This window comes from Telmatherina bonti, assembly GCF_933228915.1.
Source record: "Telmatherina bonti genome assembly, chromosome: 22".
Classification (NCBI taxonomy): Eukaryota; Metazoa; Chordata; class Actinopteri; order Atheriniformes; family Telmatherinidae; genus Telmatherina; species Telmatherina bonti.
In genome coordinates, this window is record NC_136631.1 from 14,138,769 (window position 1) to 14,154,203 (window position 15,435).

The following is a 15,435-nucleotide window of genomic DNA, read 5'->3' on the forward strand; positions in this document are numbered from 1 at the left end:
GAAGTTATTTTTATGTCTATCTTTTGACTTTACTGTCAATCTTCCTTTTATTCTTGCTTTTTTATATATATTTATCTGTTTCTAACATAACTGTGGTCTGCAGGGTCGTTTGGTTATTGCTGATGGAGAGCAAGAGTGAGGAAGTCAGGTCAGTGGCTCCCTTTGCTCAACTATTCACATCATCATCATCACATGAATGTTTACTCCCTGAGGCTTCCTTCCAGGAGACTGGGAAGTCTGGGTTTGTCCTGTGTTGGGACGGTCACATTTGTATATCTATATTTTTTTTCTTTGTTCTGTCCTGTTATGTATCTGGTTTTGTTTTTTGGAAAAAAATAAAAAATGCAGTTACTAAAACATGACTGAAGTTAAAACAACATGTTTTCTGTGAAACACCATCTCCATGGACAATAAAACATCTGTGTAAAGAACAATGATCAAGGCATGTCAACTGCAAATTTCAAACAAAGCTTGAAGAGCATCTTGGGTGAACTTAAACAAAATGGTCCAACTCCTTAACTGCATACCTGCACTGAAACCAGCAGTCTATACGCCGGGGACACCTCTAAAGAGACCAATTGTATTTATATGAGTGTGACCTAATTCGGAGCACATCAGGTGCCCAGCATGCAGCAGCCACTGCAGAGGGGAGGATCTACAACGGTATCTCAAACACACACACACACGCATTTTCCTCAAGGACAAGTCTGAAGGACAGTCTCAGTCTAACCTCCAGGAGACCAGCAGTTGCTGCGCAGAAGATGCATATCAACAGAAAAAAATAACAAAGTTATATATTAAGCCTGGTAGGCTCATTTGAAAGTGCTACCCTTTTTTTTACAGCTGATGTAAATGTGATTATAGTTTTTGTTTATGCAGGAAGAGCGCCACATCAGCATGAGGTGTATTTACCTCAGGCTGAATGCGTGTGGCAATCTGTCACTTTAACTTCAACATTTGAATAAAGCATTTCAATTTGGCGTGAGTTTAGGCTGCGTTATGTTTCCATGGAAACCCGCTGGAGGCTGAGATGAGAGCAAACTTGATATGATGGAAAGGTTGAAATGTGCTGGGTTTTTTTTTTTTATAACATACAATAAATTGAGCCCTGTCAGTGTATTGCTTTATAGGGCATGAGAATAAAAAAAACACAAGATCTCAGGTTAGCAAAATTGATATAAAAATTTAATGATGCTGTTGAGATTAGCATGCTTAAAAACAAACAAAATCAATCATGAGTATTGAAATCACAAAGTGGCGTGTGAATATAAAGTACAGCAGTGCTACTTTTTTCTTTAAAAACAAGATTTTAAAAAAAGTGGTTGAGCAGTTGAGTTGCGTTTCAGTTCTCACAACTCTTAGTTCTGTCTGATTCACCGGGAGCAATAAGCTTTTATTTACATAAAATTTGTACAAAAATTTTCACAAAAATTAACACACAATTTCACATTCGATCACACCAGGAAATATCTTTGTTTTAGCTCAAAATTTAAAAAAAAAATGTGCAAAAGTAAAAAACAAAACAGCACAAGGATACAACTGTTCCTCCCAATGTAGGTTCACAGGAGAGCACAGCTGATTCATGGAAAAGCCCAGCCATTCACAGCTATTTACATTGAGGCATATACTATGATAGTATATAATTATAGGTTTTCAAAGTGACTGATAATCTGAGTTACGTTCTTGACTGTTTGAGGCAGGTTATTTTACATGCACACTTGAGTCTCACGAGCGCTTGAGTTCAGATAATCTGCGGAGAAGCTGCTGCTGTCTGGATCTGAGGCGCTTCTTCTCCTGCAGCTGCTGTTTTTCCCTGGTGTGCAGCTCCACAAGATACTCTGTGGCCTGGGTCAAGATGACCACCTTTGGGGTTTTGGCAGATTCCAGGCCCGGGATCTCATCCCGTAAGGCGAGAAAACGAGACCTCAGGTCATTCCTCCTCTTCCTCTCCAGGAAGTTGTGGTTCCGCCTCCGGTCAGTGTCTTCCGCATCTGAGTTCTGGGGAGTATCGGAGAAGGATTGAGGACTGAACTGCTGGTGGGATTCTGTGCAGGTGCGCTTGCTCTGGGGCTCTTCATCAGAGTCATCATCGTCGTCGTCTTCTTGGTCGCTGTCTGGGGATCGGGCTGCATAGTTGTGCTGCTGCCGGTGGACTGACATGTGGAAGCGTTTGGGGCAGGGATCTGCCCGGACTGAGATGGTGACTGGTTTTCGGACGTTCACCAGTCGCACCCGGTTCTGCTTGCTCTCCACAGTGACCACATCAATTTCCTCATCATCATCATCTGTCATCACACAAGAAAAACAACACACTGAATACACACTGAAATGTTCACATGAAGACACTGAAATGAAGAATCTCTTCCATATAAACTAGACATTAAATATCTGAATAACTAAACAAATTAAAATAACAACAAGGAAGTGTCTAATCAATTGAGCATGTCACAGCTGCAATAAATCATCGGGACTGTGACACCCCCGTCCCTCCTAGATTGTATTGCAGCAGCAGATAAAGAAATGAGGGCGGTTTGAGTAAAAGCGATAGGGGCGCGGTTTTCAAAAGATGACATGTGCATTCAGAAGGAGCATGTGGTGCATTGTCAAAGCAAGAGTAAAAAGAAAAAAAAATCAGCCTTAAGGTGGCTGACTGTGCTGCACTAGATAACCCCTCTGAAACAAAGCTGCCTTTTTTTTCTTAATAAGTCATTGTTAGTGGGCAATATAATCCAGAGGCAGGGCAGGGTGGGGCGGTTTACAACATGACTGCTTCCTTACCAGAGGAATCAGAGCGAGACTCCGAGCCAGACGACGCAGGCTTTCTGCAGCTGCTCGTCGGGAAGGTGAAGACGGCGGCAGGGTCCACGCAGTCCGTCGGCGCGGAGACATGTCCACCCGGCGATGCGCACTGCGCTTTGCTCTGCCGAACGGACACCTGAGCCGGCGGGGACGCTTTCCCGCTGACCTTCTCCAGCTGCTTGCTGGCGGAGAAACTACTCCACATGCAGTCCTGGATTATGTGCGCGCTGAGGTTGCCGAATATCTCCCCCCTGTCAGGGATGAACTGACCATCACAGTCCTCGTCTTGACCCAACACTTTGTTCAGCCAGCTGAGCTTGTCTCCCGGCGCGAGGTGCGGAGCGACACCGCTCAGAGTCCGGGTGGGAGACATGGGAGGGGTGGGCAGCAACTCGAACTTTTTCCATATGTCCTCGCTTGGTGCAGTTGATTTGTAAAAAAAATCCTCCTCGGCATCAAAATAGTCGAAAAAATAGTGCTGGTAACAATCAAACTCCATGGCGAGGCTTGTAAAATCCACAAGTTTGAGTCCCAGAAGTGATAAATGACCCCAGATGGCTCCAAAGGTGGTCCTACACAAGCACATAGGACATATCAATAATTAGCCATTAATTTAATATGTACATATATTTTTAAAAAAAAATCTTTTCCACAAGACGTACTGTCCCACAGCAGATAAATATCTAATGGGACATCATACTCCCGAAATAGCCCCATATCTTGAAATGGGACCACATTAATAATTGATTGCATCTTGCAGATGCTCTTTGCAGTGATGGACACAGGCTGTTAATGCACTTAACGGTTCTTACATAATCTGATTATATATAGCTTACAGAGGTCTATGTGTGAATGTGAACCATAAAAAGCGTTATGCGGAAAAGAAGAAGAGAACTGCGCAAAAGTAAACGATTTCCTGAAAGCAGCGCTTTGTTCCACTGTGCAGAAAACCGGTTTATGGGGGGGGGGGGGGGGGGGGGGGGGTGAACCACTAGACAGTCGCATAATGGGATAAACCTCAGAAACACAACTGGCTCGACTTCCCCAGCAAAAACTTTTACAGACCTATGTTGAAATTGAACAACTCACCGGCTTTCTGGTGATTCCCCAAAGCGAAATTCAGGACATTAAAGATCTCACTGGCACCCACAGCCCAGCTGCTCCCAGTGTTGAGAAGAAATAAAAGTGTCGCTTGCTTTTAAATGCAGCCGACAGGACGCAGGCTACACGTTTGTTTTGGTTCGGTCGAAAAGATAAATAAATAAAAAGCCACCAGGGAGCGAACAACGGACACCAGCACCGCCCCACAATGAGGAGCCACACAGTGCGTTTTTCGCGCCAGTGAGATATCGTGTTATAAGGCGATAAAAGCGCAGGGAGGAGCCTCAGAAATATCTGCAGCGTTAGATCCGGGCAAAGCCCCTTTATTTGCATCACAGCCGGGGGGGTGCGTGGCCCCGCCCCGCCTGCAACAACAAATGCGCACTTTTCAGTGTCTTTCTTATTGTTTTTATGATAAAAGTTTTCTTTAAAAAGACAAATAAATGCATATATACTTTCATAGTTTACACTTTGTAAACAGTGTTTATGTTCCGTCTGTTTTACGCTGTTTTTGCTGTCTTGACACCCCAAGTCAAATTCCTTAGATATTCAAGCTTATTTGGTAACAAAGTCCCATATTTATCTTGATAATAATTTCATAATTGCTTTGCTATTCAACTCTTTCAGACTGTGCTATAGGGATTTCAAAATAAAGCAAAATCCTGCCATCCAATTGAAAAATTAAAATGCAAAAAAGAAAAAAAAAATACTGCTGTTGGTCAAACCACTAATTAATTATGTGGCTAAATGAGTTCCATATTTGCTAGGAGGGCACTAATAGACCAGCCCACTTAATGGTTTTACATACAGCAATGTTGAGATTAATAGTTGATTAATTATAGGTAAACTGTTTTTGTTTCATCAAATATTTTTTCTCAAGTAGAAATGTAAAATGCCATCTTACTCAATGCCGGAGATTGCATTTCTTTGTCATTATTGTTTGCAGTAAACATGACGTGACATTCCATCTCTTGGTTTTGTGACATTCAGACAGAAAACCTATCTATCTTCTCCATCTAGCTCAGGGTCATATGGTGCTGGAGCCTGATACAGGCCTCAAGGCAAGCTACATCCTGGACAGATCAGCTTTGTGTCCGCACTGTGGATGGAGACCGCAACATCAAGGAAAAGCCTTATATATATATATATATATATATATGTATATATATATATATATATATATATATATATATATATATATATATATATATATATACATATATATATATATACATATATATATATATATATATATATATATATATAGTTGCTTCTGATAATACAAAAAACTTAAAGAAAAAATATGGTATTGATTGTTTTTTGAAGCCATGATAAGTAACTGCAATGCTTTCCTTTGGATTAAGTTTTAAATGCAAGGTCATTGATCATTATTGCTGCATGCCACTCAATGAACATTTCAAAATGCATTTGAGACAGCCGAGGTCAGTTTTTGTCTTGGGGTCATGTCAAGACCGGTTTGATGTCTTCTTTGTGCAGTCTGAGTCAAGAGCACGATCCTGTGATGTAAAGCCGACATATGTCAAGCTTGACACCAAATCTTACTCTTCAGATTAACCTACTTTCCTCTAATCTAGTTAAAATTAGCAGAATTAAGCATTCATCGAGTATATATTTAGCAACAATGGAATTCTTTTCACTGAGTTATGCCTGTTCAGACTAATCGAAAGAATGTGGATATATCGCAATTAAATTTCCTGCAGCTGATTTTAAAAATCTAGCGACATTTACATTAGTTTAAATGCAAATCCCTGTGGAAAGTTTTTGTGATGTTGTATTGGATGTTGTATTTGTTCATTTGAAAACTGCAGACTTAATTTGCTTTAAAAGGGGTCAGAATTAAAACAAAAAAATCCTACATTTCCATAATCCATACCCTTACAAAGACCTGGTATGCAGGTATTTTCCAGTTGTATTCTGTTCCCAGCTAAACCTTGTCACATCGATGGGTGATGTGCTCAGTATGAATGACCTTAATTAAAAAAACAAAAGACCCCAACATTCAAAGTGTCAGGATATCTGCAATGCACTCGCAAGCTTCTACAACACTAATAATGTTTAAAACAAACTCTTTGGCTTCAGCTAAAAGCCCCCAGAATAACAACAGCATCTTGGTCAAAATGTGCATCAACAGAATTAGAAAAACTTCAACAATCCCAAAAGAAATTATGTGCACACAGTCGTTCCATACCAATAAAAAGGAAAAGATAAAGATAAAAATCTCAAAAGGAAAATTTACAAATTACAGTTACTAATAATCACATAGACAGATGCATAATGATCCTACCAGTGAGTAATATGTGCAGTGTTATCAATATGATCAACAACTTTATAATCATGTAAAACCAATTGATGATAAAGTAATGATGTAATTTGTCTGTGTATGGCTAAGTCTGATTAAATGTTTTACTCCGACTGGTAGAAGGTTAAAGTTCAACAACGTCTGGTGATCAGAGAGCAGCAGGTCAAATTCATAAACAACTCGTCTTTACCACCCGCTAACAATATTGATCATTTTGGTCCTTTGCGTGGCTGGGCTTCCTCTTTAATTAATCGTGTATGTGGATGAAACAAAACCTCCTATATGTCGAATTCAGCCCATGTTGTAGACGCTGATTAGGGATGGACATCTGTCTTATGCAACCAGCTTGAAGTCAGACACATGTCGCTGATTGCATAAAAGAGATTGTTTGGTTGCTTTTGTTTTTTGTTTTTTTAAAGTTTCGGTCACAAGATTCAGCTGCTGAAAAGAATAGCCAGGGGAGAATTGAAAGAAGGTGTAGAATTAGACATGATCTAAAAACAAACTGCAAAATAATCAAAACTACACTCATGCTATCATTAAAACAGAAAAGACTCAGATACAGAACCAAGCAAATTTTCGGAGGAGTGTTCATGTAAGTGGATCCAGGTTAATTGTAATGACCAGAGAATAAGACATGAGACTAAAGATTAGCTTAACTGAGGACTCTGTGGTGCATAATGTGCAACAACAAATCCTACAAAATCTTATAACAAAACATAGAAATGATTATATTTTGAAAAAAATCATCCTCTATTTTCCCACTTATCAAAGAAATGCATGATTCAAAATCTTTATCCTAAACACATTTTACTCAAGTCAACAAGAAAGGCTTTCACAGCAGCCTGATTGATTGTTTCTTATTAGTTTTATCACATCAGAGTTTCATCTAAAGATACAGTTTTCTCTAACTGCTATTTAGGTTTACTGCAGTACTTCAGTAAAACTTTTATTCAACTCAATAAAGGGCAGATAAATTCAGTGATGGCCTCTTAAAGCCGTGATATCAATTTCAAATGGATGGAAGTCATGTCTGCATTTAAAAAAATAAGCTTGACTTTCTCAAAAGTAAAACTTCTGCCAGCTAATTTGAAGTTTCACCAGTGTGATTATGGAGCCGATTTACCCACAAAGCAAAGATCACATCCTTCGGATCCTGCAACTTCACATCCCATAATTACATAGCAAGCTAACCCTCAGCAAGCTATGTTAGGAATATGTCACGCTGCCAAAAACTAGAGACCTTTCATCCCATAAATTTACAAATGAGTCCATGTCTCAGTCCCTCACTTCTTTTCTGTCCCTTGTCTTCAGCGGGGGAAGTGTGAGGGACACAAAAGTTAACACCAACTTTTCGCTCCCCAAGTCACTTCACAGCTCAACTCCAAGAGTTCGCTATTGTTTTCTATTGTTATACTGGCATATATGTGAGGATGGTAAAAGATGAGATGAGGGGGGGGGGGCTTCAGCCGAGTCTGGTGTTATCTGTAACCCCCAATCAGTCGCCTGAGAAGCAACAAGCCCAATGCAGTGCAGGAATTTGGGTGGTTTTTCAGTGATTGTTTGGAATTGTCCCCATGTGCCATACAAGGGATCCCACTCCTTTTCCCCACAACCCCAAAGACACCCCCTTACCCTGACCTGTGACCCTCTCCTCTGAAAGTTCAGAGATGAGGTCAGTCAGCCCGCACACAGGGCACAGCAACGCAGTGAATGAAAAAACACATGAATAAGTCACACAAATGTTATCGCTCCCCCTGGGTGTAAACTTCCATCCCCACCATACTGTGAGACTGTGATCAGCAGGGTGCCAGTTTTACCTGATTGCAGCTTTCACATACCAGAGATCTCTTATCTGTCACACCAGGCATTATATCGGTCTTTTACTATTGATGGTATCACTTGTCATTTCCTCAGCTAAGTGTTGCAATTTAAAGACATGCTAAGCTGTGCAGTTTAACTTCCCCGACTTTGCAACAGAAACAAATCTATGCAGATATTGTTTTCAAATATCATTAAAATGTGTAAGAATAAAAGTAGTTCTGCTTCACATTGGTCTTCTGCTTGGCAAATAAGACTATGTGGAGGGAGTTTATTAAAATCTAAAACATGTTCTAATGTGTGCATAAGTAATAACAGCAGAGATTTAACACTTAAGTGTAAGATGTTGTGAGGCTCAGGCTGCCACCTGTTGGTTGTTAGGTGTAAATAATCATGCGTAATGCCATGACTACACTCAGGACATGCCCACGGTGTACCCTGCCTCTCACCTGTTAATTGCTGGGATAGCAAGGCTGACTTGGACTAAAAAGCATAGATAAAGAATGAATGACTTGATGTGTCTGGATGGAACAGATGAAGGAAAATGGAGGATATAAAAAGGTTTATTCAAATACAATTACTATTAACATGCTGTGCATATGGTAAATGTTTTTGGTGAGGTTTAATTTTTTTGACAACATTTTGCTTTTCATCCAGAAAAGCTTCTTTAGTCCTGATTGATTGAATGAAAGTTCACTCAAAGAACCTATGAAACCACTGATGTGTTGTGAGACCACGACTGTCGCCTGAGGTCTCATCAGTCATCAGTCCATGTCCATAGTTTCACCTGAGGCTAAGTGTGAACAGATTGTCAACAATTTCCTCAGAATGGCTGAAAGGATGCTATTGTAGGTGGGGAGATGCAATGTTTCAGCCCACTGTGGTCCTCAAAAGTGTCTCCTTTCTCCTTTCAGATTGAGGAAAGAGCTCAGTCCTAAAAGATGAGTTGAATTTCAAATGCTGAAACCAACCCTTTAAGCATCCAAAACACCTGAGAACAAACACTAAATTCCAGCTTTTTGAAAAAAAACGCTTGTCTATGAAGGTCACAAAAGCTGTACATTGGAGAAACCAAACCTCATAACAGACTGTTAGCTCAACACAGAAGAGCCAACTCATCAGCACACATCTGTGCTATGACACAGATCCTGATAGCTATTTATATGTACATTCACGTGAACTAAGGACAATGCTTGAATCATAATGATGGCCATAGACTGTAAAACATCAGTAAAAATTTCCACTATACCCATCAAAATTAAAAAGTTTTTTTGTGGATAAAGAAGGAACTCGTTCCCAGTTTCAGCTGACTCAAACTACAGGCTACTATACACCAAAGAACTTAATCATGCAGAACATTTTAATACCTTTACTAAAATAATTGAGAGTCCAGACTGTTTAATGTGCAGCCACTTAACTGATTTATATATTTGGCTTCCTAAAGAGATGTTTATTGGTTATTTTTGTACTTAAAAATCAAGAATCAAATCTGTAAACGCTTGTGTTGGTGCTTCAAGCTGTACTTCCTGTACACACAGATCAACCTAGTGGAGTGGCCTGAGAAAGTCTCATGTTAATAATTTAAATGTGAAGAAATATTTCTGATGCGTTTATAAGCGTAGGTTAAATTCAGCTGCAGGAATGCTTCTCATGCGTTTTGTACAATTATGGGAACAAATTCTTAGCAGTCTCATGACACTCATGACAAAAAATGACTTTGAGAGATAATTAGTTGAGGAGACCGTAACACTGTCAGAAATATCTTTAATAAATGTAAAATCTGTCAAATTAAATATAAATACTGATTACAGTCAAATTCCATTTGAGAAATAATATTTGTTCAATTTCATTTAATTTAATTTGCTGTAAGAGATGGAAAAACTCATTTTTTGCTATGGCAGATTAATGCCCAATAGATGGCGATGTTTTCAAAGCTTTAAGCTTCAGGCTTCTCAAAGGTTCAGTTTCCACAAGCTTGACCTGTAAAACTATTAACCTTGAACTCACATTGACTTCCCTACAAGCTTACAAAATTATTGTAATTTTCCCATAGACATTTTTTTTTTAAATAACGTAGTTTTCTGACAATGACAAATGACAAAAAGCACTTTTTTTTTTACTGGTAGGCAAACATTTAAGAAGGGTCTTTGTCATTAATTAAACTTGTAATTTAATAACACATCAAATCTGGACAGACTGGAACCTACATGTTTAAAAAAAAAAAACTATCTAATTATGATTGTAGTTATTTTTTTAATTAATTTTATTTTGAAAATATTGAAACTCTTACATACTCCACCTTTAATGTAATGAAGTCATCTGATAGCTAAAGTTGCCTCTAAAGTTGTTTATTTGGCCAGTCAAGTTACAATAAGTTAAATAAAAAAATAAGAGCAGCACCTAAATATGATTAAATGCATCAACTTCTAGATTATTTCCAGCAGACTCCTTTTCTACTCTTCTGTTCAACAGTCATTTGACAGATGCTTTTATTTTATAGCAACTTATTTGCATGAAGTGATTAATCAACCATGTTAATATTTTTCCTGAGGAAGGTGACATTTCTTCTTCTTGTTTGGTTATTCTCCCAGTTATGCCTCCAGGAGGACAACAGCAGTGGAAGAACAGATTTATTTAAAAAATATAACCTCTTTCACGCCATTCATTCAACATTCAGTTCTTAAACCAGCTGGATGTTAATTCCCCAACCTCATTCAATATCTTAATCATGTATTAAAGGCATTGAAAATTATCCTCATTTAATCCATTAACCCTATCCTCCCTGAATCGTAGTACCAGCACAAAGCCATTCCTGCTTTCTAAAACTGCAAAGTGAGATACATTTATTGAAAAGACTGCTTGGTATCTTTTATTTAGCATTTGTTCTGCATAATTTCTGGTACATCCAGGTTACAGTTGCAATTAAAAAGAAAAAGATCCAATAATATGTTTTTGGTGAAATTTCATTCTGACTAAATATCATTCTGCAATGTACCAGAATTCTTGCATTAATTATGCTCTTTCTTTATCCAAATGCATTAAATCAGGCAAGCCTGAGAAAATAAATCAGTTGAAACTAAAAGTCTACATCTTGACAAAATTAAGGTCAAATTCACTGTTGTTCCAAATGTGGCTAAATGTGAAAGAATAAAGTGAAACTAAATCAGACATTCAAAACCACCCCAATTTAGTTACCATTGAGGTCAGCTCTTAAAGGTAGAGTATGTAAGAATTTCAATATTTTCAAAATAAATTAACTAAAAAAAATTACTACAATCATAATTACATAGGCCTCCTTTGGTAACTGGCATTTACACACGTTACCCATGCTGTGAAATTTGTATCTCCGCATTTAATTGCGGAACATTTGTCAGTGCCTAGTGCATTTCCTTGTACACCGATAACACTGACGCATACTACTGACTTATGCTCCAAATGTAATAATACTTTGAAGCTTTATAAAGCAATTTTCAGACCCTTTTAGTGACTCTATGTAAAGAAAAAGTTACTTTTAACAAGTCTAGAGACTTTTTCAGCTCTTAGCTAACAGATGACAATATACACTATTCACAAAAAGTTAGGGATATTCAGCTTTTGGGTGAAATTTCACAACAAGCCTAAAATGCATTCAAACCTGTACAGGTTAACTTAATGTGATCTTCTCTAAGCTTTTAAATGCACATGTCCAACTGTTAAATGTTTCAATAAATTTTGCACAAGTTGCTGTTCTCTAACAAGGAGCTTAACGGCAAAAATCACGGCAGGTGTGTGATCCTTGAATTGACCAATAAATGTCCTGGTTCAATTAGAGCTGGTGTTTAAACAGTTGTCCTCATCATGCTGTTCACATTTTGACATCATGAGACCAAGACGACACCTAACAATGGAACAACAGTCCCTTGCCATTACAATGCTTCAAACAGGATGTTCTCAGACAGAAGTGGCCACTGAGCTTGGAGTGTCACAGAGTGTCATCAGCAGGTTGCAACAGAGATATGGAGAGACTGGAAGAGTCACAGAAAGGCCTAGAAGTGGACGTCCTTTGGCCACGGTCATATATATATATATATATATATATATATATATATATATATATATATATATATGTGTATATATATATATGTGTATGTATATATATATATGTGTATATATATATATGTGTATGTATATATATATATATATATATGTATATATATATATATATGTATATATATGTATATATATATATATATATATATATATATATATATATATATATATATATATACACCAAGTGTGTATATATATATATACCTGGTGAGTAAGCACATATATATATATATATATATATATATATATATATATATATATATATATATATATATATATATATATATATATATATATATATATATATATATATATATATATATATATATATATATATATATATATATATATATATATATATATATATATATATATACATACATATACATTATGAAGGATGTGGCTGAAGAAAGGGTTTGGGCTTCTGAATTGTGTAATTTCAAAATCTAGCTTGCTTGAATTTTTTTTCCAGGCTCTCCTACCTAACCTGTTAATTTTGCTACTGATGGCAGCTGCAATCAGAAGAACATTTCTACACAGACAATGTGAAGGGAACTCAAGTTGTTGGGACTGAAAAGCTGTGTACCCATAAAAACACAACTAATCAGTGAGTTTAACCAGAGATAAAGGTTTCATTTTGCCAGGAAACATAAAGGTTGCACTCTGAAACAATGGAAGAAGGTATTGTGGTGTGATGAGTCCAGATTTACCTTGTTCCAGAGTGATGGGTGCATCAGAGTAAGACGTAGGCAGATGAAGTGATGCTCCCATCAACAACCTGTGGGGGGAGTACTGTGATGTGGGTTTGCTGCTCAGGTCTCGGTTAAGTAGCAATATGTGCACAAAAAATGAGGCTAGATGACTACCCGAATATAGTAAATGAGCAGGTTATTCTATCAGGTGATGTCTGGTGGTGATGGATTTATCAGACTCAAATTGTGAAAGGGTGATTACGAGAGCAGGAGACCTCATTTTCAGACATGGATTGGTCATCGCGGATTCCAGATCTTAATCCCTCTTTGGGATGTGCTGGAGAAGGTTCTGTAGTGTGATCGGACTTTCCCATCATCAACTCAGGATCTTGGTGAAAAATTAATGTAACACTGGATGGAAATAAATCTTGTGACATTACAGAAGCTTACTGAAACCATGTCACACTGAATGTTGTCATAATGACACCTAAAGGTGGTCCAACAATATATGAGAGCAGGGCTGCCCAATTCCGCTCTTCGGGATCTGCCATCCTGCAACTTTTAGATGCAACACACCTTGTTTAAACAGCTGAATTCTTCTTCTGCATGTCATCCAGCTCTGCAGAGGCCATAACGAACCATTTTGTTCATTCAGGTGTGTTGGACACAGGTTGCATCTAAAGGTTGCAGGATAGTTGATCTCAAGGACTGAACTTGGGCACCCCTGTATCAGTGTCTGATTTTTCTTTTTTTTTTTTCTCCCCATAATTAAATTATGATTAAAGTGAATGTCTTTTAGTTTCATATAACTGAGCAATTTTGTGTGTTTATGAGTGTGTGTGTGTGTGTTTTAGCAAACACTTATAAATATCATACTTAGCTTTATTCTTAGGATTGATTCTGATTTAGTTACTCACCAAAAAAGACAAGAACTGGAAAAATAAAAAAAATTTTAACTTTTCCCCAAACAAAATCTATAACATAAAGGGCAAACTAGTCCAGGTGGTCTGAGTTACCTTTTACATAAGTGAATAATCAAACTTGGCACTTTCACCTTTGCTGGAAACAAATCTGCAGGATTAAGATGTTTCAGGTTATTGTATGTCATGAGACCAGATTAGTTTCAGACTCAAACTGAAAAAAAAGCCCTGTTTGCTTTGTTCCACTGAAGCTGGGTCAACACTCTGTGACAGGAAACCGGATCATGCTTCATGGAAAGTAGCGGAATTTTTCAATACAGGTGGACTCAGTTTAACACAGTTCTATTTCTCTCATTGTTGCACTGAAAAGGCAGACTTGATCTGAAATGCACCACCTCTGGATTTCCCCTTGTGTCTTTAACCAAAGACTTTTGTAAGTCACATCCTTCACTGTGTTATGTCGGTAACCCACAGGCACGTATTCAGCGCACTTTCTATCTACAGTCATCAAAAAGTTTCTATCAGTTTGTAAAATCAGATGCCCCTAAATGAATTTATTAAGACCTGTTCTGATATTATGAGACATCCTATACAATCTCTTTCTTCCACCCAGTGAACAATAGACAGCTGCCCACTGGATCCTCTGAGACAAATCCTGTATCTTGTATACTTTGTTTGTGTAGCTTCGATCAGGGCACAGACTGTGGAGGAAACAATAGAGGAAAGTCACTTTTGTCCCCAGCTCTGACTCCTCCCTGTCGCAGCTTTTCAACTTCATTTTGCTCCTTCCCACAGTTCTTCTATGACTCAATTCCAGATAGCACTTTGAGCTTTTAATTTCACTGTTCTTTATCCTGACCATTTTTATTGAGGTTTTCTGTTTATGTTTGTTTTAATGTTTAATGTTCTTCCTGTGTTCTACACGGTGCTCTCTGTGCACCATAAAACAAACATTGACTAAATGGTGAACTTAACTGAAATATTAATTATAAAACAGTATGTAAGTTATTGGTGAGAGAAGTAATATAATGTGTAATGTTTATACCTAGGAGCGACCACTGATAGCGCCACAAATTTGAACAGACTTCCTTGGCAGTAATGCATTCTTGCAGCTTTTGGCTGCATAGTATATAATGATATTACATGATAAAACATTGGGATATTGTGCATGAGTTTAGAGAATTAATCTGTCTTATTGTAACATCATACACTGAAAATGAACTAGTAAGTAGGTTTAATCTTGTACTGTATTTGTTTGGAAAATTAAACAAGAACTACACACTAAATAAAAAATATGCTAAAACAAAAGATATTTAATTAATTTAAGGTGTGGAGCACCGCAAAGGAATCTATCCTCACCTTTTCTCTTTTACCCTGCACACTGCAGACTTCTGGTACAACCCAAGAGTCCTGCAGCTGCAGATATCCCCAAATTTTGGAATTTTTTAGTGGACCTTTTCACAATATATGGCATGGGAACAACTAGCTCTTATTAAGACAAAGGACATGATTGTGGGGTTTTTTTTTTTTAGAAGAATTTGAGTTAAACTGGACTCTGTTTTTACTGTGGGAGAAAAGATGGGAGTGGCGAATTGAAAATCCTTGGGTGTTTCCCTTGGACAACAGATTGTACAGGAGAATGCAACACTGAAACTGTGTAAGAACGGAGAGAACTGAATCTAATTGTTGAAAG

At 37.7% G+C, this 15,435-nt stretch overlaps 1 protein-coding gene across 1 annotated transcript; it reads right to left on the reverse strand.

Moving 5' to 3' along the window:
* Nucleotides 1-1,178: 1,178 nt before the first annotated feature.
* LOC306772512 (protein L-Myc-1b-like) lies at nt 1,179-4,101 on the reverse strand. Its single transcript, XM_079262010.1, has 3 exons — nt 3,889-4,101; nt 2,779-3,371; nt 1,179-2,285 (listed from the first exon to the last, which is right to left on the reverse strand). Exons 2-3 carry the CDS (start codon nt 3,296-3,298, stop codon nt 1,726-1,728), a joined length of 1,080 nt encoding a protein of 359 aa, XP_079118136.1. The 5' UTR covers nt 3,299-3,371; nt 3,889-4,101; the 3' UTR covers nt 1,179-1,725.
* Between the last annotated feature and the right edge of the window lie 11,334 nt (nt 4,102-15,435).

What these genes read in the sequence shown, in the direction of transcription:
- LOC306772512 (XM_079262010.1), bottom strand. Translation starts at nt 3,298, where the DNA reads ATGGAGTTTGATTGTTACCAGCACTATTTTTTCGACTATTTTGATGCC. An exon ending in GTCTCGCTCTGATTCCTCTG is followed by an intron (nt 2,286 to 2,778) that starts GTAAGGAAGCAG and finishes GTGTGATGACAG; the next exon opens with ATGATGATGATGAGGAAATT.